Raw genomic sequence first — 21812 nt, 5'->3', positions numbered from 1 at the left:
CTGTAATTATCGAATATACACCGTCGCAAACTGGTGCGTTAGCGTCTATCGATGCGACGAATTTCTAGGCGAGGAACTGGGTCGCCCAGAACGATCAACGTTTACGCGTCGGATTGCCGCGCTTCTGGAGATCTGTATTATTTTAGTTAACCGCCGCCGTTCCTTTGGCACGAATTAATTCGTGGCAGTCGGGTCAACAGGAAATTACATTATTCCACGATCGTCCGTAGACATCTGCGTCACGCTGGATGGAGCACGGTCCTGCCACGCTTTGATTTTTAGTAATCTCGCGCGTCGGTTGTCTCGCTTATGAAAGCCCGATTCCGTGGTATCCCTCGTTCGCTCGTTCGATATCCTCCTGGATTAATTTCCTCGCGTCTCCAGAAGCGACTACTAAAATGAAACGCATTTATCGCAAAACGAATAGATCGAGTACAGAACCGTAGAGACGTTGGAAGAATTTGCGAATATTATTACAGATTTCTCGAGCTCGCTGTATCTTCGTGTCCGTTTCATTCGCGCGGAACGTTTTATTTTGCACAAAGGTCCGCTATAAATTGTCAGCGTCCGTATGCTTCGAAACTGCAGAGTCGCGGATCGCTGGCCAGACGTTGTTCGGTCTTTGAAAGATTTACGATAGGTTTTCAGCGATCTCGAAAGAGCGTAGATCCGCCTAAACGCGGCTATCGCGATGCGATCGCTACCGACCACGTTGCTGTATCCAGCGATCGACTGTAACGGAGATGTTTAATTAACGGAAGCGGAAAAATCGACCCCACCCTAATACCAAAATTTGAAACGCGAGCTCGTCGGCAATTAACCTTTCGAGGTTTCAATTTTGCTAATGAATAGAATTTCCCGATCGAAACGATACGCGCAAATTAACGAGATCTAATTTAATTTGCATTTCCTTTATCTCGAATCTCTGTAAAAGGAAACACGGTGAAAAATGGAATAACATTTTGTTTCGATGGGCAAGCAGGATCGAGCATAATTGTTATCGACCCTTTTACGTTACGTTAGTTACTTGTACGTTAGAACAAACTTCCAGACTAAACCTTCCCGCGCTCCGAGCATTTATTACCCTATTATAATTACTGGGCCGAAACTTCCACGCGGAACTTTAAAACGAAACTTTTCAGCTTGTCAGAGGCAATAATTTCGTCCATGTTTTCGAAAACTTTCTCGCCCGGCGTGCTCGGTAATACATCCGAAAGGCGATGAATTCGAATGGGAGGCGAAAAAGGATTTAATTAACCGGAAGCAACGTGTTAACAATACCGTGTACCGATCTCGAGGGATTTTTACGCGCGCCGCGGTCGCACCGCATACAGGAATCGAGGATTTCCATGATCGATTCTCTTTAAAACGAAGGCGCGCGTATACGACAAGCTTGCTCCGCATTTTCACTCTTTTTTTCGGCTTCGAGGGGAAAAGTCCGAGAATACTTTCAGAGAGGTTGCAAAAAGGGGGAGCAAAAACTAATGGCCACACTCTGTCCGGAGGACTCTGGAGCAAAATGCGAAAGTCGCGAAGAATGGCGTAAATACCGGTCTAGCGCGAAGACGTGGGAGTACGCGATGCACGGTCGCGAGCGAACAAGACTGCAGTGTCGAATAGAAGAATGCTGTACACGCGGAGATGCCACTATTCTACGGATTTTATGCAGTCGAAAATGTTTAGAAACGTTGTTACATTAATTTCCTCGGGGAAGTCGACGAATTTCCAAGGGCTCCAACATTTTTATTTTGCATCAAGATTCGCGGTTCGAATGGTTCAATTGTTGCGGATGATAACAAGATCGATATCTCGATAGCAAAAAACTGTTTGGACCGTATCGAAATGAATTCTTTTCGATACTTATACCACGACTGTTACAGCAAAAGCCACCTAGACGTTGTCAAAGGTGTACCCTCCGAACTGTTAATTTTTCGGAAAAGCCGACTTTACGCTGTCCCATCCTGACTTCGTAGAAAATTATGATTGGGCTCTATAAGAACACAAAGGAAGGTATTTGAAAAGGAAGGAAAAGACGACAGTCAAAGGCTAATTGCGAGCGCAAGGTGTGGTAACGTGGAAGAGAGAAATCGGTGGCGGTTAGAGGAAGAGAGAAGCGAACTTGCTCCGTGCATCGTGGTGAACACAGAAAATGCACCGCTTTAAAAATGTCAGAAGGTGTGCAAAGAGTGTTTGTGCTTTCACAATATCGTTGCTTCGGAATATGTACGTGGAACGATTAAAACACTCGTTGAACACAATGTTTAGGGCGTAGTACAATTCGGTCGGCCGTATAATTTGAAAATAGAAATACCGAAGCGTCTAATATACAGCGTATGGTATAACTATAATATATATTATTACAAATATATACGGACCAGCGAATACGTGCTCTATTTTATACGTATTCCAAAGCCGTTGAAAAATGTTACACCTTGGTACCTTGAGTACGGACGCGTGTCGGGTTCGTTTTAGGACCGTGAAGCCAATGAACTTGCCCGACGTTGCAAAACCAAATTTTCTCAATAAACAAACGCGTCTTGACAGCTCGCAACTTCTTCGTATTTAATAGCGGCGCGTTCCAGCGCAATCGGGCGAGGGAAGCGTCTATTAAATCGAGGATTTTCCTGGGCTGAAAACTAGGTCGTCTAGGACGATCAGCGTTTTCGTGTCAAGCTTCCGTGTTAATTCGATCGAGGGGGAGCACGCCGATTAATCGGGGCCACGCACGGTCTACGACCGATTCCCGTGGAACAAATTCGGAACGACCCCGTCAAAAATACGAGACGGGGCTAATGAAACCGTATCTATCGAAGAATAGAGAGGTTTCGGTCGGTTGTAACTACTTGTGGCAGTACCCTGTTGCTGGGAGGTGTTACTGTATCGATCACTGGAAGCGCGTGTTACCAACACGCGCGCACGCCGCGCCGTCCAAGGCTTTCAAGACGTTCCGAAAGCACCATGTTCGAGGAGGACAACGAAATCGTAGAAATGAAATCGTCCCGCCTTGTCGCGAACCGTTGCCCGCCTTACACCCTGGCCGAATCGGTTTCACCCGACTTTGCTGGAAATCGCTTGGCTTCCGGGAACGTGCAAAAATGAAAATCAAACGATAAAAATCCGAGAAAAATGAAATAATACAACGACCGGGTGATTCGGGTCTTCTACTTACGTGCGAGAGAAAACGCCTAGTCGTCCGAACGATTCGTTGAGAAATAAAAATACATCGGGATACGTGGAAATTAAAAATTATAATTTATTAACAATATAAATAGGAAAAAGAAGAATATAGGATACAGAAAAATTAATATTATTGCTGCTGAATTGTTACCAAGTGCGAAAATAAAGTTCTTAATCGAGGCCGCTAGCAGGTAGCACCGCAAGACCTTTAAACCGAACACACGTATTCCTATAAAAGAAAAGCACAAATGAAGCAACTGAAAATAAAATAATAATAGAACCGATAGGGGAAAAATTACACAGCGGTACGCTTGGATATGGAACGGTGCGACAGTTAGCGGTGTGTGCCTGTACGTGTGAATTGTCGAATGACACTCGAATGCGTACGAAAAAACCGGGAAAAATGTGAATGCTCGATTTCGCACGGAAATTGGCCGGCTATCGTGTCCCCGGTCCGTAAGTAGGGTAATCTCCGAGTGAAAAAACTTAACGCGATTGCGACACGCATTTTCAACCGCGTTGCCACTTCTAGTTTCGACGTTACAGTAGCCGAAGCAAGCTTTGAATTTCCGCGAACGACGTTGCGCATTTCGGTAAAAAGCTTTTTCATCCGCGTTTTATCAATGAAGTAGCCAGCCGTTGCAATGGCTTTCATTCAAATCATGACGCAGACACGCGCACACACGCACGACCGCACACACGTACACGGGGACACACAGAGGTATAGAATTTTACAACGGAACACTTTTATGCGCGAAACGGAATAAAACCGTGGCGATAAGCTTATCAAGATCGAATGTACATTTCAAGGGAAAGTTTGCGCCGCGTCTGAACAACCGTGACACATAAACCGTGAATAGAAAATAATCGGTTATTCTTTCGCAGTCCCGGAGGAAAATGAACTGGCCGGGTTGGGTGTTTACGATTGCGGGGACGACTTACATGAAAATAATTGGAAAATATATACGAATACGATTTTTCCCCAGTGCGCTGGCCGGTGCGACATTGCTGTACGGATTCGTTGCGACGTCTACGCGTAACCGTTACCGTCTCTACTCTACTTAAATTACAGAAAAAACGTGCTTCTATTTTGTACAGTGACGTGCCTTTAAACTACACAACTTCGAGCCGAGTCGGCGCTACAACTGACCAAGCTTTTCGATCGTTCCGACCCGACCAACTTCCATAGAACATGAAACATAGAGCGGAGACTCGCTTGTCTTCCGGTTTATCGGGCGATCTTTCGAATCGGATTTGCTAATGAGTCTGGCATGAAATAGGCGATAGCGAGCCGTGACTGCCGCGACCCGACTCGATAACGGAATCTGATGCCTTTACGATACACCGCGGCAATACGTACAATATGGATGCACATATTTCGTTTCGACTTCCATTATATTACCGCGTTCGCGCAACCTTTCAGATATCCGCAAAACATAGTTACATAATACGTTCGACTCGATGAATTTGTTCGTATCGTATTTACCGTTTAACGCATAAAGAAACCATTTCCTTAAGATCGAACATTGCATCGTGAAATAATTAATAACTTACTGAAACTTCTATGATATCGCATGATATTACGAATTATTTATTTAGTATCGTCGTTAGATAAATATGCAATTTTATGAATTCATTTTTCTTTTATCATGTTTATTTATTTAAATACTCGAGAAGAAGTTTTTATACAGCATTTTTTTTTTATAGCGAGAAAAATGGCTGTTTCACATTCTTTGTCTGCACGCATGCCAAAATGTAAATCAAATTTGAATTATAAACGCATAAAAAATGTATTATTTTTTGGCATGTATGCATAGATATATCCCGAACGATGACGAACGGTTATTTATTGCCTTTCTCTTTCAAAATGGTATACATAATAAATCCATATGGCTAATTGCAAGCAAGTGACAGCTACACGGTGCAAATGCAGCTGTTTCATATGTGTAAGTGTAAGTAAGGCTGACGTATTCACGTAAACACGTTAAGTTACGTGTTACGTGTCTTCTGTCGTCTCGTATGAATGCGTAAACTCTATTTAGAATGAAATAAATACGTATAAATTACAATATCCAAAAAATCGTGACAAAAACAGATATGGAAGGACATGATGAAGATGACCTAGAAGATCTGAATTCAACTATTTGTACTCTTCCGCCAAATGTACAGAACGTCATTGAACAGGTTAGGATTTTGACAAAGCTACCGGATTGTTATGACAACTGTCACATCAACGAAGCTTTACGTATTCTCATCAATTTTGATCAGCGCTGTTCTAATAAAATTCAACTGCATACACAATCACCGTTCATCCTAATTTACAAAACGTGACAACTGCTTATTACTGTGCATTTACTGCTTCTGAAATTTATGTTCATAATTTATTTTCCAACCGTGTTATTAGGTTCTACCCAGTACCGATCCATTGGACCAACCAAATTTCAATGCTGTGGATTACATAAATTCGCTATTCCCAACGGAACAGTCTCTATCGAACATAGACGATGTATTGAACTACATGGAATCTAAGACACGTACTATCGACAAGGAGATACGCTCCGTGGTACGTGGTCAAACGAATGTGGGGCAAGATGGAAGAGCGGCGTTGGAGGATGCACAGAAAGTCATAAAACAACTATTTGTACATATCAAAGATATAAAAGATAAAGCAGAACAATCCGAGGAGGTGGTTAAAGAAATAACAAGAGACATTAAACAAATGGACTTTGCCAAAAGAAACCTCACTGCCTCTATTACCGCTCTGAATCATTTACACATGCTTGTAGAAGGTGTAGATTCTTTAAAGTATAGTATCTTGATTTCTATCATAGACACATTTATCGTATTTATTATAACTAGACGGATTAAATATTACATCGTACGTCTATTCCCTCAGAGTGTTAACGGAAAAGAAACAATACGGTGAAATCATTTTGCCATTGCAAGCTGTAATGGAAGTAATGCAGCATTTTAATAGTTACATGGATATACCGCAAGTGAAACAATTGTCCGACGCGGTATGTAATATTTCGGTCATAAATTCTCATTTAGGAATCGCCGAATGCTTTACTAATTAATGTTTCGCTTACAGGTACGTCAAATCCAAGTTGAGCTGGCCCAACAAATTACAGCAGATTTCAAGCAAGCATTTTCTGGCCAGAATCCAAAATATTTCAATCAGCTAACGGAAGGTTGTTTGGTGTTGTCCATATTAGATCCTAAAGTGAAGTATGTATAATTAGTTATAGTTTTAACTATTAACTAAGTTCAAAGACGACTGTAATAATTTACCATTTTTCACAAGGAAGGATCTGCTCACCTGGTTCGTAGGTATACAGCTACAAGAATATGCTCATCTGTTCGAGGAGAATCAAGACTTTGCCTGGCTGGATAAAATAGATCGGCGATATGCGTGGATAAAGAAGCATTTGCTTGACTTTGAATCGAAATTCGGAACTATCTTTCCACAGGACTGGGAAATCTCAGAACGAATAGCTGTACAGTTTTGTAACGTTACGCGTGAAGATCTGACTAAATTAATGCACAAAAGACGTTCAGAAATCGATGTGAAATTATTGTTGTATGCAATCCAAAGGACTAGTAATTTTGAGACACTGTTATCAAAAAGATTTAGTGGCATCACTTTGGAGAATACTGAAACGTCAGTTAAAAAATCGGGTAATGCTGATGCCACTGATAAAGTATCCACTAATCCGTTTGAAATAAATGAACAGGTGCAGAATGAAAAACCAAAGCCATCACCATTTACCAATCTTATTGGGACATGTTTTGAGCCATATCTAAGTATTTACATAGAAAGCTTGGATCGCAATTTAGCAGATTTAATGGAAAAATTTGTGTCAGATTCCAAAACGCAACCCCCTGGTGGTAAAGAATTCGATGGTATCGAGGGACCTAGTAGCGTTTTATCTTCTTGTGCAGATTTGTTTGTGTTTTATAAAAAATGCATGTTGCAATGCACACAACTCAGTACTGGCTTGATTATGTTGAGTCTGGCTGAAACGTTCCAAAAATATCTGCGCGAATACGCTATTAAAGTACTTCAAAGTAATTTACCGAAGTAAGCGATATACATGCTAGAAATGCCATTAAAAACCATCACTCGATGGAGTTTGATTATGTAAAAAAATCTGTTACAGGATCGGTGGTAGCGCAGGACTTGCCACAAGTATGAGTAGCATTACTCGTGATTTCCGAGATCTCTCAACATCTGGCTTTATACAAAATTTCCAAAGCTTTTTGAAGGAAGGTGAAACTACTAGATTCAGCAAAGAAGAACAATCACGTATATGCTGGTAAAAATTTCTTCGTTGATCTTATTGTCACTAGGCAAACAAATAAAAGAAAACATGAAATCTGTAAGTATATGTTACAGTGTATTAACAACGGCTGAATATTGTTCGGAGACAACAAAACAATTGGAAGAAAAATTGCGAGAAAAGACGGATAAATGTTATGCTGAGAAGATTAATTTGTCTCAAGAACAGGATATTTTTCACAGGTATGTAATCCATATGATTCACTGAGTGTTCATTGAATTTTTTTTTTATTAAAACTTTGATGACTTTTTCAGTGTGATATCAAATTGTATTCAGTTGTTAGTTCAAGATTTAGAGTCAGCATGTGAATCTGCATTGACTGCAATGACGAAGGTATGCAAGTTATACGATCGTATTCTATTTCCGCATTTATATTTGCAATATTTATCATTTTAGGTTCAATGGAGTGCGATAGAAGTTGTCGGCGATCAGAGCAATTATGTTAATACTATTGTAACACACCTTCGACAAACAATACCTACTATCAGAGATAGGTTGTCCGCGTGCAGAAAATATTTTACTTATCTATGCGTAAATTTTGCAAGGTAACATGCATTTAATTTTTGTTAAAATTATATTAATACATTAATGACCCTTCTATTTGTCTGCAGCTCATTTATAGTGAAATTAGTACAACAATTGTATAAATGCAAACCTTTAAATACTATGGGTGCAGAACAATTGTTGCTCGATGTAATTGTGTTGAAGACTGCTCTCTTGGATCTTCCAACAACGGGTTATCAAGATCAGAGAAAACCACCAGCGGCATATACTAAGGTAATATCCGTTACGATCCGTATATGCCCATGGCTATATTAATTCGTTTCTTACGATGATCAGGTAGTGATAAAGGGCATGGCAAGCGCTGAAATGATTCTCAAAATTGTGATGTCACCAATTGAATCTCCAAAAGACTTTGTAAAACAGTGTAGATTACGTTTTCCGGACCTAGAAGCCCAAGAATTTAAGAAGATCCTGGATATGAAGGTAAATAAAACATTCTCTTGCAACTTGTATTTAACTTATCATGATTCTAAATGATTTGCAGGGTTTGAAGAAAACAGAGCAAGCTCTTCTAGTTGAACAATTCAAGCAACCAGAAAATGCAGCCAGTTCGCATGATACAAAGGGTCACACTGTTCAGGATAGTCCAGAACATGAAGCCGGGCGAATAAAAAAACTAGAAAAATTAATAAAGAAAAGAATATGAGCATTTTTTGATAGTAAATCTTATATATTCTTATATCATCTTATAAAATTGAAATACTTGCTAAGTATTGTATACCTTACAGTCTATCTTAACTCTTATTAAAATTGTTTAAAGGTCATGTGCCATTTAGAACACAAAAGAACTGTTTTTTTATTCTTTATTGTTGTACATTGTAAACAAAACCCGATAAACAGGATGATGTTAACCCTGTTTTTGCGCGAGTTCTTTCGCCTTAGCCTTCTCTAACTTAGCTATCCTAGCAGCAGATTTGCTGCCCAAAAGACCACCACCCCAATGACGCCTGATTTCATCGTATCTATCATTGAAGTTTACCTTCACAGCTTCGACCAATTTGGCGAAGTTAGCCCTATCACCAGAATCCACCTGCAAGTATAAATATCACATTACAGAAAACGTTGAAGCTATCGCAAAACAGAGATGACTGTAAAAGTAAATCAGCTAAATATTTTGGAAATATATCACGTGCAATCATTGGATTGGCTCTATCTTTGTTCATCATTTATGGTTGAAATACATAAATAAAATAAAAATAGTTTTCGATAATGTAATTATTATAATTATTCTTGCCTGTGTAATCGCCACGGTAGCACACGTTTTGCGTCTGACAAGACGTCCCAAACGAGCTTTACCCTTCAAAATGCAGTAGGGTACACCCATCTTACGGCAAAGGGCTGGTAGGAAGAGAACAATCTGCGAATAATAATAGTATGACAAAAATTGTGTAATAAATTGCACGGGTTATAGAATTGCTTATGTACTTTACTCAGAATGTCATTTATCATCTTACAAATAATATGGAATATATCCTCAGGTGAAGAAATTCAAGTAGCATCATTGTTAAAAGCAAAATAAATAATAATTCTAATAAAAGGAGACACATATTTACCTCAATCGGATCCACATCATGTGCAATCACAACAAGTTGAGCTTTTTTCTGTTCAACAAGCGTAGTAACGGTGTTTGTTCCACTACGCAATACATTAGGTTTCTTTGTTGGCGTATCGTCCTTCTTGGCAACTTTTTGTTCCGCTCTAGCTTTCAGTCTCATTTTTTTCATCGCTGCAGATTCAGGCCTGTATTTCTCCATCATTTTGAATAACTGTGTCGCTGTAACGATTAGGACAAGTTAGTGGTTATTTTCGAGCAATTCAATTTCTTTTAATTATTCTTCAATTACGAACCGGTTTGTTTGTCCAATGTCTGCGTGAACTGGTTGATCGGTGGTGGTACCTTCAACCTCTTTTGAAGCACAGCCCTCTGACGCTGGATACGAATATATTTGGGCCATTTCACGAACCGACTAAGATCACGAGCAGGCTGAATATCCTGTCCTAAGTATCAAATTCTGTTCAGTAATACATACCATACATTGTTCGTTAACAGCGTGTTTAGAACAATGTTATCTCACCGATTCCAAAATTACGGGTGCGTTTCTCGAAGAGAGGATTAGTCTGTTTCTTGGGTTCAACTTTCTTCACTGCCAGTGGGGCAGCTGCCACCTTCTTTCCCACCTTCTTTTTCGGCTATATAATAAAAAAAGATTTGTTTTTAAATCGTAACCAGAAACGATTAAAACGAGTTCAGTACCCGTGCATAAAATGGTACAGGTTAGCAAGGTTACGGTCAATGGTACAAATTCGAAAGATACGTTTCGTACACAGTCTAATACACTAATATTTTAGAAATCTAAAAAATAATTGAATTCATAAGAATTTTCATGCTCGGTAAGCGAGTATACGTACAAAACAAGTAAAACATATATATTCTGTGCATCCAAAACATGCCGAACTGTAACCATTTCAATTCGCAATAATGACATGTTTCGACATGGAAATATTATTTGTATCCGGGAATGTAATAAATTTACCTTCTTTTGGACCATTGTTTTTAATAAAAACCTAACGGATCCTTTATATCACAATGGATATAAAAGTTTATAATTCGCTTAACACGACGCGAACTACGAGCGCCGAGAACGTAAAGAACGATTTTTCCTGCAGCGCCACCCGAAGCGACAGCAGCGCCACTTGACAAACACCATCATGGACTACGTAATTGTTCCTAGATAAGAAATGCGATGATTCGTTTCTTATTCCGATTCATCCACCGGACGATTTTGTTAATGGAATCATTTGAAAACGTCGTTTCCACGTGCAACGATCGCTTCGATCGTTTAAATACAACCATGCTTCGATTACTTCGATTTTATCATGAATACGTTCGTGGATAAGCAAATATAAGATTCTTAATATTACTTTTGAAACGATTCTAGTCGATCGGTTGTGAAAGTTTGTTGGTCGTGTTTCAGAATGTTTGCTTTCTGTATTACAAAAGTTTTATGAACTTGAATCATCGACGACAGCACGTTGAAGATGTTCGGAGCACGCATGCGCCGATTGGCTCGAGCTCAGGATTCTGGGGCTAGTGGGTGAGCAGGGGAGTGCAGGGTCCGCGCGTCCGCGCGTGCGACTTACGCGCCTCCAACTCCAGTTTAGGTTTAGACGATTTTCTGACGAGGGACGCGTAGGATCGCGTAGCATCCGAGCTGCGTCAGTATTTCGTAGTGCGTCGACGATCCGTCTACTGTACGTTCCTGTCATGAACCTTGCTGTCCGGTATTCTAATGATTTTTGTTCGTTGGTGTGCTCGTGACGGTATGTGATCTGGCTGGTTAGTGATCGCCGACTTATCGTAGCATTTCCTTCCGTCCATCCGTCGATTCCGAGAAGCCTCACGTTTTCTATTAGAGCGTACGTTTAGAAACGTTAGCTACAGGTAACGATAGCATGCCAAGGGTGCTCTTATTCATTTACTTCGAATGATAATTGTACTTGAAACGCATCCAGTCAGCTCTCTCGAATCTACCGAGTGCCCGGTAAAGTTGTTTGCATTGCACGTTGGAGCCGTCATCCGGCATTCTCTTTCTCTTAGCCGTGACCGACAAAAACTTGACAAACTACAACATTTACGATTCATTCGATTTATATTTGATCATTCGTATATAAATTCAGACTCGAAGATTTTCACGCGAACGAAGTGTCGTCATCGAATACAATCAAGTATATGCTTCGAAATAATTTTATGCCGCATTCGCGATTGATACGAGCGAGGGTGAATTGTAGCCAGAACAAACCGAATGTCGGTATCGCGTTGGATCAGCATTTAATATAACAGGCTTTTCCGATACATATAAATAGAATTTTACGACGACTTTGTTCTCCGAATCTTACATTAGTCGTAATTTCTTCCATGCATCGCCGTCCAATACATTATACACGCGTACACGTACATGTATGAATTGCGAGGCAATCAATTCGTATTATAAAATCGAGGAAATTGTATATGCACCCATAAAGCATTAAATTCGTTTCATTTGTACCATTGAACTTATGTGAAAATGATATTTTTGCTTTGAAAAACAATCTCGTAGAACGAAAGCGATATTAGCTCGCAACGAGTGAACAATATTATCGATCCTAGGTAGAGCATCGATCATTGGAAATGACGATCCGGAAAATTTGCTGTATCGGTGCCGGGTACGTGGGCGGTCCTACCTGCAGTGTTATTGCCTTGAAGTGTCCGGAAATCCAAGTGACCGTTGTGGACAAAAGCAAAGAGAGGATCGGTCAATGGAATTCGGACAAGCTGCCGATTTATGAGCCCGGCCTGGACGAGGTGGTCAGAATTTGCCGCGGAAAGAATTTATTTTTCTCCACCGACATGCAGGCCGCGATCAAAGAAGCCGACCTAATATTTATCTCCGTGAACACACCAACGAAAACGTTCGGCAACGGGAAAGGAAGGGCGGCCGATTTGAAGTATGTCGAGAGCGCGGCCAGGATGATCGCAGAAATTGCTACCGGGGACAAAATCGTTGTCGAGAAGAGTACCGTGCCGGTTAGAGCAGCGGAGAGCATTATGAACATTCTGCGCGCCAATCACAAGCCAGGCGTTTCGTATCAGGTAATGTTACAACGATATTATATTCAAAATTCTGACTCGATGCGTGACGTGCTGCTGCCACGTGACTTCCGCGTGGGTCACCGACATCGATCAAATACATCTTATAGACAAAAATCCGGGATAGGTTATTTTGTAGTTTAGTATCCCATATCCATATCCATATGTATCTTCAAAACGTATAGGGCGTTCTTTTCGTATTTTTTTTTTCGCAGACTTCATGGTGCGTCCCATTGATTTATTTTTAGAACGGTCTATTATAAACAATTGACCCTCGAAGCAGTTCCGTGCTGATACACTTACGAGGGTTCGGAACACGTGTTTCCCAAATTGGACTTACGGGATTTCCGTATGCCACGTATTCACCGAGTGTTCAAATTTCCGCATCGAAGAACACACGGATTAAAACGATTACGTTTGTCCGATTCCAAATAATTGAAAAAGCGCGATACTCGAAAAGAAAATTTGAGCGTATTGTCAAGTTTCAATTGCTGTTCTATTGAAATATTTATATTCGGTAATATATTTTTAATAGTTACTTAATCATACTTTGTAATGTCTTGGGTTGATGTCACTTCTTACACTGCTCGATGCATAATGTATTTTTACTAGACAGTAATTTATGATATTTTACATAGCAGGGAGTGAGATTGTCAGCATCAAATATCTTTATCGAATGTTTCTCGATTGTGTTCATTCTTTAAAATGCAAACATACAGCTGTGATGATTTTTGCCGTGTACAGTCCTGTTTGGCACGTTATACCGCGCGATAAGAAAGTCTGGAAATGTTGAGAACAAACACAGAACGAAAATATTGCATTTATTATTGAATCGCGTGCAAAATTCTAAGTAGGAGCAAACATTAGAAAAATAAGTATATCTTTTTTAATATTTTATACGCGTCGTTTAAACGAATCTAATTAGAGTAAATAACAAAGAGAATTTTATCTCATATTAAACGTTGTATACCGTAACGTAGTTTACACGAAACTTGAATATAATTGACTAAACCTTCCGTTCTTATCATACACACAACCCGTTCATTAGAACATTACATCGGGGGAGTACTTAAAATCGCAAGTAGTTTAACTTATTATTTAATAAGTAGCAATTATGCTAATATGGTGTGACGTGGTATATTTCAAAAATTTATTACGTACATTTAAGTGAAATCGATCGATCTGTACATTTAAACGATAAAGTATTTTATTACCATTGATGCTAGATATTCGAATATTTAATTCGATGGTTTCGCCGATAAACGGTTGGACGTTATAAGGCTAAATCGACTGCCATTCGCCGGTAACCGAGAAACGGTCGAACAATTAACCGACTAGGGAAGGTACATAATGATGCTATAATAACGTGGACGGTTTTAGAGTCGTACGATCATAGGAAACTCCAAAATGACCTTACAAAATTTCGAAATCCGGGAGAAAATTTGTGTTAACGATCGCTTGAAGTTATTACCGAATCATAAAGCAGTTTCCTAACAGCTTATTCCTAATTAAAAGACCCAACTACGAAAACAAGAACAGCGAGTTTTCTGTCTACTTCTACGATATCTCGAAAGCCGATCTTTAATTTTCTACACGTGTCTACGGCTCACCTATCGGAGCGATAAAAGCTTCGCCAATATTTTCTTTGCAACGTTAAACGAGATCCAAGCAATTTGGAACAAAGTTGATACGATATCATTCGACGTCATTGGTATCTGTAACACTTCCTTCTGCGTTGATTCATACACAAAACAAAAAAAGAATTTCCACTTTACAATTTAAGCTGTTACAGGGTAGTGTTTTGAAGTAGCATCCACCCAATTTCCGACATAAATGTATAAAATCCGCACAGAGTGTCTAACAATTACTCAATTTAAATTCGAATGTCTGAATATGTTCGCACGTCCAAGTTTGGATACCCTAGAATCTGTTGGAGCGGAGTTCGGTTTGCAACGAGTATGTACTTCGATTGCTCGGGTTCCCGGTACTCGGTTTAGCAAGGGCTCCAGTTCGCACCTGTTGAATTAACAGGTCATCCGAGGCGTCTCCGCTGTCCCGAGGCCGGGGCCGGTACCGGGGCCGCGCGATCATGACCCTTTTTTCTCTTTCCGGCCGCGTTTTTACATTTATCACGCGTCGCTTGATATCATCCGCCCGTGCCAAGTGGGATATGTCGCTGCGACGACCTATGCAACGGAGACAGAAAAAACATCGTGCTCCCTGTTTTCAGATTCTATCGAATCCGGAGTTCCTGGCGGAAGGGACGGCGATCGAGGACCTGGTGAACGCGGATCGGGTTTTGATCGGCGGCGAGGACTCGATCGAAGGTCACGCGGCCATGGAGGAGTTGTGCAAGGTGTACGAGCACTGGATCCCACGGAAAAACATCCTTACGACGAATACGTGGAGCTCGGAGCTATCGAAGCTGGTGAGCGAGCTTGTTTTCCGAAAATACGCGATACATATTTGTATATTTTGCGAACAATCGAATCGGCCCTTGGATTAGATTTTGGTTATGAAAATAGACGCACCGAGAATATGGCAGGCACAGGTGCGTAGATCGGTAGCGAACAAAGTTAATTAGCTAGCCCCCATATCGATTATACGTATGCATGTAGAGAATCGTCTGCCGAATGTTCCTCCCAAATTTCGAACGCGTTTCGCAACGTTCCGTGGCATATTATCTTCGAGCCAATGTTTGCTAATTTTCCACGCGTTAACGCCAGACGGTCTTGCGCAATTAGGTGAGAATTTAATTACTGATTTTAGGCCGCCAATGCCTTTTTGGCGCAGCGCATATCCAGCATAAATTCGCTGTCGGCTGTGTGCGAGGCGACCGGCGCTGATGTCTCGGAGGTGGCACGGGCGGTTGGCCTTGACTCCCGAATAGGATCGAAGTTCCTTCATGCGTCCGTGGGATTCGGCGGCTCCTGCTTCCAGAAGGATATACTCAATCTGGTGTACATATGCGAGTGCCTGAATCTGCCCGAGGTGGCCGCCTACTGGCAACAGGTCATAGACATGAATGAATACCAGAAGTCAAGGTTCTCCGCGAAAGTGATCGAATCGCTGTTCAACACCGTTACGGACAAACGGATCTCTATGCTAGGGTTTGCCTTCAAGAAGAACACCGGCGACACGCGTGAGTCACCGGCCATTCATGTCGCCAAGACCCTGCTCGACGAGGGTGCCATGCTTCACATATACGATCCCAAGGTGATTTTCTTTAATGAGCACTCAGGCATCGTGCAGTCGTCGCGCAGCCAGTCGTCGGATAACCGGCATTTCGTATACGAAGGGAAATATTTAACCCTTAACCGGCTTCCCCTGGCCTTTCTTTTTGGGGGACAGCTAAAAAAGAAAAGCAGAACTTCTTAGAATTTGTTGATACCTCGAAAGAAATTGTTCTGTAACTTGTAAATGTGAAACGCTTCGTCTTACAGATGGTACACGATCGGTCGAATATTAAAATCAAATCAAAATAAAGAATCGTATCGCAACTAGTTTTATTCGGAGCACAGAGGTCTTAAGAACAATGAATTCTATTGGTATGATTTTATTTGCATTGGCACTGTTTTACTCCAACCGAATGATTTTTCGATGTTTAGAGGAGGTTGGATCGCGCTATTGCGATTGCAGCTGAATGCAAGGTCTCTTCTTTCGTAACACAGAATTCATTTTGCATCGGCGGTGCGCATTGTGAAACGTTCTGTATACCATCCTTTCATTCGCCTTCGAAGATCGGGGACATATTATAAACCTATTAATGCGTAGAGTGTAGAGTGTGTTCGAAGAAGATACTCTGTAATAAATTAGCGAATAATTGTCACGTGGACGCGTATAGAAATTTCAAGACCGCTCGTTATAAAGCGAGTTCAAACTCTTCTATCTTTTGGAAATGAAATAGCGTGTAAATCTTTTTAGACGATCTCATGAATTCACGTAATTCTTGTGAAGTGGATGCTACTGTAATTTTTGTGTTTCTTTTTTCGCGCAGGTAGAAGAGAATCAAATTATCGAAGATCTGACACATCCAAGCGTAACAAGCGATCCCGAACACGTGAAAAAAAGGATCAATATTTACAAAGACGCTTATAGTGCTACAAAAGACACACACGCCATTGTCGTCTGCACAGAATGGGACGAATTTATAGTAAGCGATATCATTGATTGAAAAAACTTTGCGAATATAATGTCATAATCGAGTCTTACTTATTTTCTATCTCTTTTTCAGGAACTGGATTATAAACGAATCTATTTTAATATGATGAAACCAGCATACATATTCGATGGACGAAAAATTTTAGATCACGATATGTTGCAAAAGATTGGTTTTATCGTTCAAACTATCGGGAAGCGGATTACGAAGATGGCAATATCGAGAACGTGGGGTAGCCAAACTCAAATGTAAACGATGCTGTGCAGAAGAATTTCACAAATTCGTTTCAACAACATATTATGCGGATGTTTTACTTTTGAAATCCGATGCTCTTGTTTGCCACTGCACAAGAAGCGAAGTAATTGTATAAACTATTTTTTTATTCGATATGTTTGTCAGCATTTACTACTTACGAGATATCAAAAGTAGAACAACCGCGCTTGTACTAAAGTGTACCGAAACAAGAATGTTTAAGCGGAAGTTAATTAGTTGGTAATGTTAATAGTCAGAGATAAATACGTTTCGTCGACGTATGCGGTAACGAATAGAGCAACGAGAGTTGCATCAAACGTTTGTATACACTTTTTACATGATTTGATAGTACATAGCGAATTAAGTTATTCGTTACTTTGACTAGAACGATACGCACCGAAGCATCGTTTGTAACTTTTTGTTAAAACTATGATGCAAGTTCTATTGCAAATTTATCATGGGCATTTATACACTACGGAAAGAAATATTACGCGAAAGAGCAAAGTAAAATTTTAAATAATTTCTTTTACGTACAATATCGTGTATATGCCGAAAACCATAAGATTTTAAATAATAGTACATTCCTGCAGAATCGTACTTGCCTCGAAATGTATGCATTTTATTTGTAAGATGCCGCGGTAAGTACATAGTTCTAAGTTTTACACACAGAATTATTATACCGTTCAAACATCTTCTTTCGATCTTTTCTTTCGCATTTTAGAGGAAATCTCATATAAGGCCCTACAACAAATTGCGAATCCTGTTAGATAATATTTTTACACGTTCGAATGATTCCTATGAAATGGTTCTGCCATTTTTTAAAAATACGACGAAATTATTACTAAAGTAGTTCTTCCTCTCCACCGACGAAGAACACTTTAGTGCTTAAAGTATTATATTTTTCTTTATAAGAATAGTAATAAGTGTGAAAAGATAAAAAGCATAGCAATAATGCGATTGTTATCATCGATACGATTGTTCGTGAAGACGATTTTAAGAAAACGGCGAAAGACCATAGCGTTCGCAACAATTTTACGAATATTTAATTTTATCCGATATGAAATTGTTATATAAACTACATTCGAAATTTATTTCATACAATATTATATCTTTGCTTTCACGATTATATACGCATAAAATTTATAAATAAACGTTTTTTGAAATTGCGTAGATCGTCAGATTTATTTCCCGCTTCTAACTACAGAGTTTCACTTTCGAAACACCTATTTTTAAAACCTGTGTTTCGAATATATGTTGGGACTAATTTACACAAATTGATCAGAATCATAACAAAATTCTTAAATTGCTTCCTCCTCAATTTTTACATAAGAGTCCTTTTTCCTTTGGTCGTAATCCAGACCTTACCTAATAAAATAGCAGTAATACGATAGATTTTGTTAACTTTTTTTGCGAATATCTAGAAGACTACAAGAGAGCTTGTATCTGCAGGGAAAAGTTGTTCAGAATGCTGACCTTGACAACATATTTCAACGTCATTGGAATCGCAGGTGGCACTCTTAAACCGCGCTACACGTATTTACATTGCACCGATCTTTCGATTTATCGAGGCCCGACAGGAATTGGTTACGGCCCTGGCGCGGAAGAACGATGGCGCCGCTGAAGCTGAAGGGAACTACATACTTGCCGCAGCCGCAGAAGCAGAGGCAGAGGCAGCAGCGGCGAAGACCGGAGACGGTAGACTGTAGACGATCGTAACTGTAGACGGTGTCGGTGGTGAACGGTTGCGGACGGTTGCGGACGGTTGCGGACGGTTGTGGACAGTTGTGGACGGTGGTGACGGTGGTGGTGACGGTGGTGACAGCGACGGTAGTAGCGGCGGCAGTAGCAAACAGCACGAGTTGCTGGCTCTGCGTTCTCTACGAGAAAGCTCCGCGAGTGCTCGCGAGTGTTCCTCGTGACAGTGGTGTATGCCGACAGTGATTTTGGTATCGAATACCGAATATCGAAGCGTGGCAGACGACGACCGATAACGACGATGCCGAAGTGTCGGCGTCATGTGATTCGCGCGAGCCATTCGTCGAGGTGCCAGCAGTAGTACATAGCAGCACACGGTAGAGAGTTAGAGAGTGAATCGTTCGGTGCGCCGATGATTTTTTTCCTCGTCGCACGCGTGTCCTCTCTTTCTGTTGGCCAAGAGGGATAATAGGCCGGGCCTATCAGCACAGTAGGAAAATGGCGGCTTGCCTCGCACGAAGTAGACGATCAGGTTCAACGACAACGACGGTGTTCTTCGCGTGACGCGCACGTACGCGCAATCTCGTCGGAGGGAAACGAAAAATAACCTCCTCGCGATCATCTTTCGCCAACTCCGTCGCGAAGTGTGTACGGTGGTTAAACCGCGTGTGTTACGTTCGATCTTGTTGTCGGCGCGGCGAAACGAACGACCCGTCTAGAGAGAAGGAGAGCAAAGAGGGATAGAGAGCGAGAGAGAGAGAGAGAGGGAGAGAGAGAAAACCAGTGGTTGAAAAAGGGAAAGACATTGTTAACGCATATGCATTATAGACGCGGCGATTTGCAATGAGAGCGGGACGCGAGGAGAACCGGAGAGACAGCACGAGAGGCGTGTAACGAAGAACCACTGTGCGTTCCGTTTGCGCGTGTGTGTGCGGGCTCGTATGAGAGCGAGCGGCGGTCACACCGGTGACAAGTGTTCCGTCGACGGGGAACTTCGCCTTATCCCCGAGTCGACAAGAAGATGATATTACAAGGTCTGCAGGAGGACCGTCGTGCGTACGTCGATCGAGATCCTCGTGCCGCCGTTCCCTGTCGTCGCCATTGAGCTACGGCCGTTTTCGCGAAAGCAGAGTGGATGTGCTGTGAACGGCGGGACGATCACGACCAAAAGCCCGAGGGAAGATGAGAGGCGCGTGCGACGGCGGCATAGCGGGTTTTCTCGCTCTGGCGCTCCTCTCTTTATTTCACACGTCATGCCTTGTAGATGGTACGTAATGCTTTTACTGCCGATTGCTTCTGTCTCTTTCCCCCCCCTGACCCGCCGTCCTTATTCCTTTTTTACGTTCCCTCGTTCATCTTCCCGTCTCTCTCTCCCTCTCTCTCTCTCTCTCTCTCTCTCTCTCTCTCTCTCTCTCTCTCTCTCTCATCCTCTCCCTTTCCCATCCGTCCGTTCGTTTACCTGTCTGTCATTCTTTCTGCATTCTGTTCGACCATCGTTCCCGCTTTTTCCCTCTTCGTTTCGCTCTCGAAAACGCGTAACGTTGCATAAGCAGCACTGTGTGCGAAAGGGCCGATTAATCTTGTTGTGTTTACTACGAGGTTCTGCAAGTATGCGGAAGGGTACATTTAATCGCCGCAAACCGTGCGTGGACTTGACACGTCTATCTACGTATGCATGCACGTTGCGGAAACAACGTTTCCCGTCGTTTCGCTTCTCTTTTCGTCGAGCTTGCAGCATTTTTACCGTTCTTCTCCCGCGTTCGCCCCCGTGTCAACCGAAACACGTCTTATCGAACCGGACGAAGTAGCGCCGGAACTCGCGGGTCTTTCTTGCATGCGACGAGCTCTTAACGAGCGTTCCCAACGGTTTCGTGTCAACCGGTCGTTCCGATCGTTACATTACGATTATATTAATCGACGAGCATCGCGCGTCTTTAATTTACATCGCGTTCAACAGAAAATCGGATCTACCATATTTATTGGCCCGATAACCGACGCCCCGTGTCGTAAACACGTCGCATGAAACCCGCCGATCGGGTACTTTAATACAATTCGCTTGGTAGTCGTTCTCATGTGCTATTATGTCCTAGCTCTCTTAGACGCATCGAGCGTAGATTCCTTTTGTTTACGATGTAACGTCTTCGCGAATTAGTCGTGTAGTTACCGTTACGTTACCGGTGCACGTATTTCGGGTCCCGGTAAGTTTGATTTTTTTCAAACAGCACGCTAGACATTAGTCATCGACTAGTTTTAGTTGTTATTATTATTGCATTCGTGATTGGAATTTTATTTCAAGATGCTTGCTAAGATCTGCCGGCATTAATTTGCAGCGTCTTGTCGCGATTATTTTTTATTAACGAACCCGAAGATAAGCGGTATCTCGCGGTTCTGAAATCCAATCGTTTTCGACCGATACGTAATCTTTCGCCAATATGTTGCATACGCATGCAGTTCAGTCCTTTATTAAACACCTTCGGGCCTGCCTGCGTCTCGAACTTATTATTGCGAACATATTCTCGCCAGCTGTTCTCTTATCTCTGTCGCCCGTCGGTAGTTAATTAAGACACTTTCTGCTTCACGTTTTTTCTCTCCACAGTGATTTACCGACCTTCTCCCGACATAATTTCCAACTAAACGATGCTCGGGTTTGCGCGCTTTGCAAGTAAATAATGTACGTTCGTAATAATTATATAACGTGTCGTCGTTGTCGCGACATCGGTTTTATAGAATATTTCATAAGTTCCTAGTTTAGTTAGAAGTTCTTATCCGATGCCAGCCTTCCCGTAGCCCATCAAAATTCTCATTTTTGTCGATATTCGCAGGTTACCGGTCCGGTATGCCGTTGTGGAAACATTTGTATTATTAGTCATCGATCGACGATCGATTTCGAAATTGGAGGGCCCGATTATATCTTGCGCGTACAATTTTATCGACCGTAAGATTTAGGCCCGCATGTATGTTTTTACCTTCTAATGATGCAATTCCACCAAACCTTTCC

General features: G+C 41.5%; 5 protein-coding genes and 1 long non-coding RNA gene across 14 annotated transcripts in view; 3 read left to right on the top strand and 3 right to left on the bottom strand.

The window, feature by feature from the left end:
- The window catches only part of LOC117221887 (cell adhesion molecule 1), a 36681-nt gene extending 32332 nt beyond the window's left edge, over positions 1-4349 (bottom strand). The window contains exon 1 of the mRNA XM_033473183.2: positions 4120-4349. Coding sequence (XP_033329074.1) covers positions 4120-4183 — 64 coding nt within the window. The 5' untranslated portion in view covers positions 4184-4349. The remainder of the gene's footprint in view (positions 1-4119) is intronic.
- Positions 4350-5062: 713 nt separating this feature from the next.
- Positions 5063-8939, top strand: Vps53 (vacuolar protein sorting 53). Its single transcript, XM_033473177.2, has 12 exons — positions 5063-5361; positions 5582-5982; positions 6074-6194; positions 6269-6405; positions 6482-7258; positions 7338-7493; positions 7574-7699; positions 7772-7850; positions 7914-8062; positions 8129-8294; positions 8358-8504; positions 8566-8939. The coding sequence occupies exons 1-12, from the start codon at positions 5275-5277 to the stop codon at positions 8725-8727; spliced, it is 2508 nt and encodes an 835-aa protein (XP_033329068.2). The 5' UTR covers positions 5063-5274; the 3' UTR covers positions 8728-8939.
- RpL7A (ribosomal protein L7A) lies at positions 8871-10774 on the bottom strand. Its single transcript, XM_033473185.2, has 6 exons — positions 10616-10774; positions 10157-10271; positions 9930-10079; positions 9635-9855; positions 9316-9438; positions 8871-9111 (listed from the first exon to the last, which is right to left on the bottom strand). The coding sequence occupies exons 1-6, from the start codon at positions 10628-10630 to the stop codon at positions 8929-8931; spliced, it is 807 nt and encodes a 268-aa protein (XP_033329076.1). The 5' UTR covers positions 10631-10774; the 3' UTR covers positions 8871-8928.
- A 416-nt stretch (positions 10775-11190) lies between these two features.
- Positions 11191-18285, top strand: sgl (UDP-glucose 6-dehydrogenase sgl). Of its 5 annotated transcripts, none has more exons than XM_033473181.2 (6): positions 11191-11402; positions 12229-12711; positions 14939-15136; positions 15478-15924; positions 16706-16861; positions 16943-18285. In XM_033473181.2, exons 2-6 carry the CDS (start codon positions 12250-12252, stop codon positions 17117-17119), a joined length of 1440 nt encoding a protein of 479 aa, XP_033329072.1. In that variant the 5' UTR covers positions 11191-11402; positions 12229-12249; the 3' UTR covers positions 17120-18285. The 5 variants fall into 5 exon arrangements, with proteins under 5 accessions (XP_033329072.1, XP_033329071.1, XP_033329070.1 ...); XM_033473180.2 differs by having other exon boundaries at positions 11191-11418; XM_033473179.2 differs by having other exon boundaries at positions 11191-11498.
- On the bottom strand, positions 13830-18902 carry LOC117221891 (uncharacterized). Its single transcript, XR_004490588.2, has 2 exons — positions 18761-18902; positions 13830-16059 (listed from the first exon to the last, which is right to left on the bottom strand). It is a non-coding gene; the product is annotated as an uncharacterized LOC117221891 (long non-coding RNA).
- The window catches only part of babo (TGF-beta receptor type-1 babo), a 44285-nt gene continuing 41264 nt past the window's right edge, over positions 18792-21812 (top strand). For all 5 annotated transcript variants that reach the window (XM_033473174.2, XM_033473173.2, XM_033473172.2 and 2 more), the window contains exon 1: positions 18792-20081. In XM_033473174.2, the coding sequence (XP_033329065.1) occupies positions 19997-20081 (85 nt within the window). In that variant the 5' untranslated portion in view covers positions 18792-19996. The remainder of the gene's footprint in view (positions 20082-21812) is intronic.

Source organism: Megalopta genalis, chromosome 4 (genome assembly GCF_051020955.1).
Source record: "Megalopta genalis isolate 19385.01 chromosome 4, iyMegGena1_principal, whole genome shotgun sequence".
Lineage (NCBI taxonomy): Eukaryota > Metazoa > Arthropoda > Insecta > Hymenoptera > Halictidae > Megalopta > Megalopta genalis.
The sequence above is the reverse complement of the archived record's forward strand: the minus strand, read 5'-3'. Positions and strand labels throughout refer to the sequence as shown.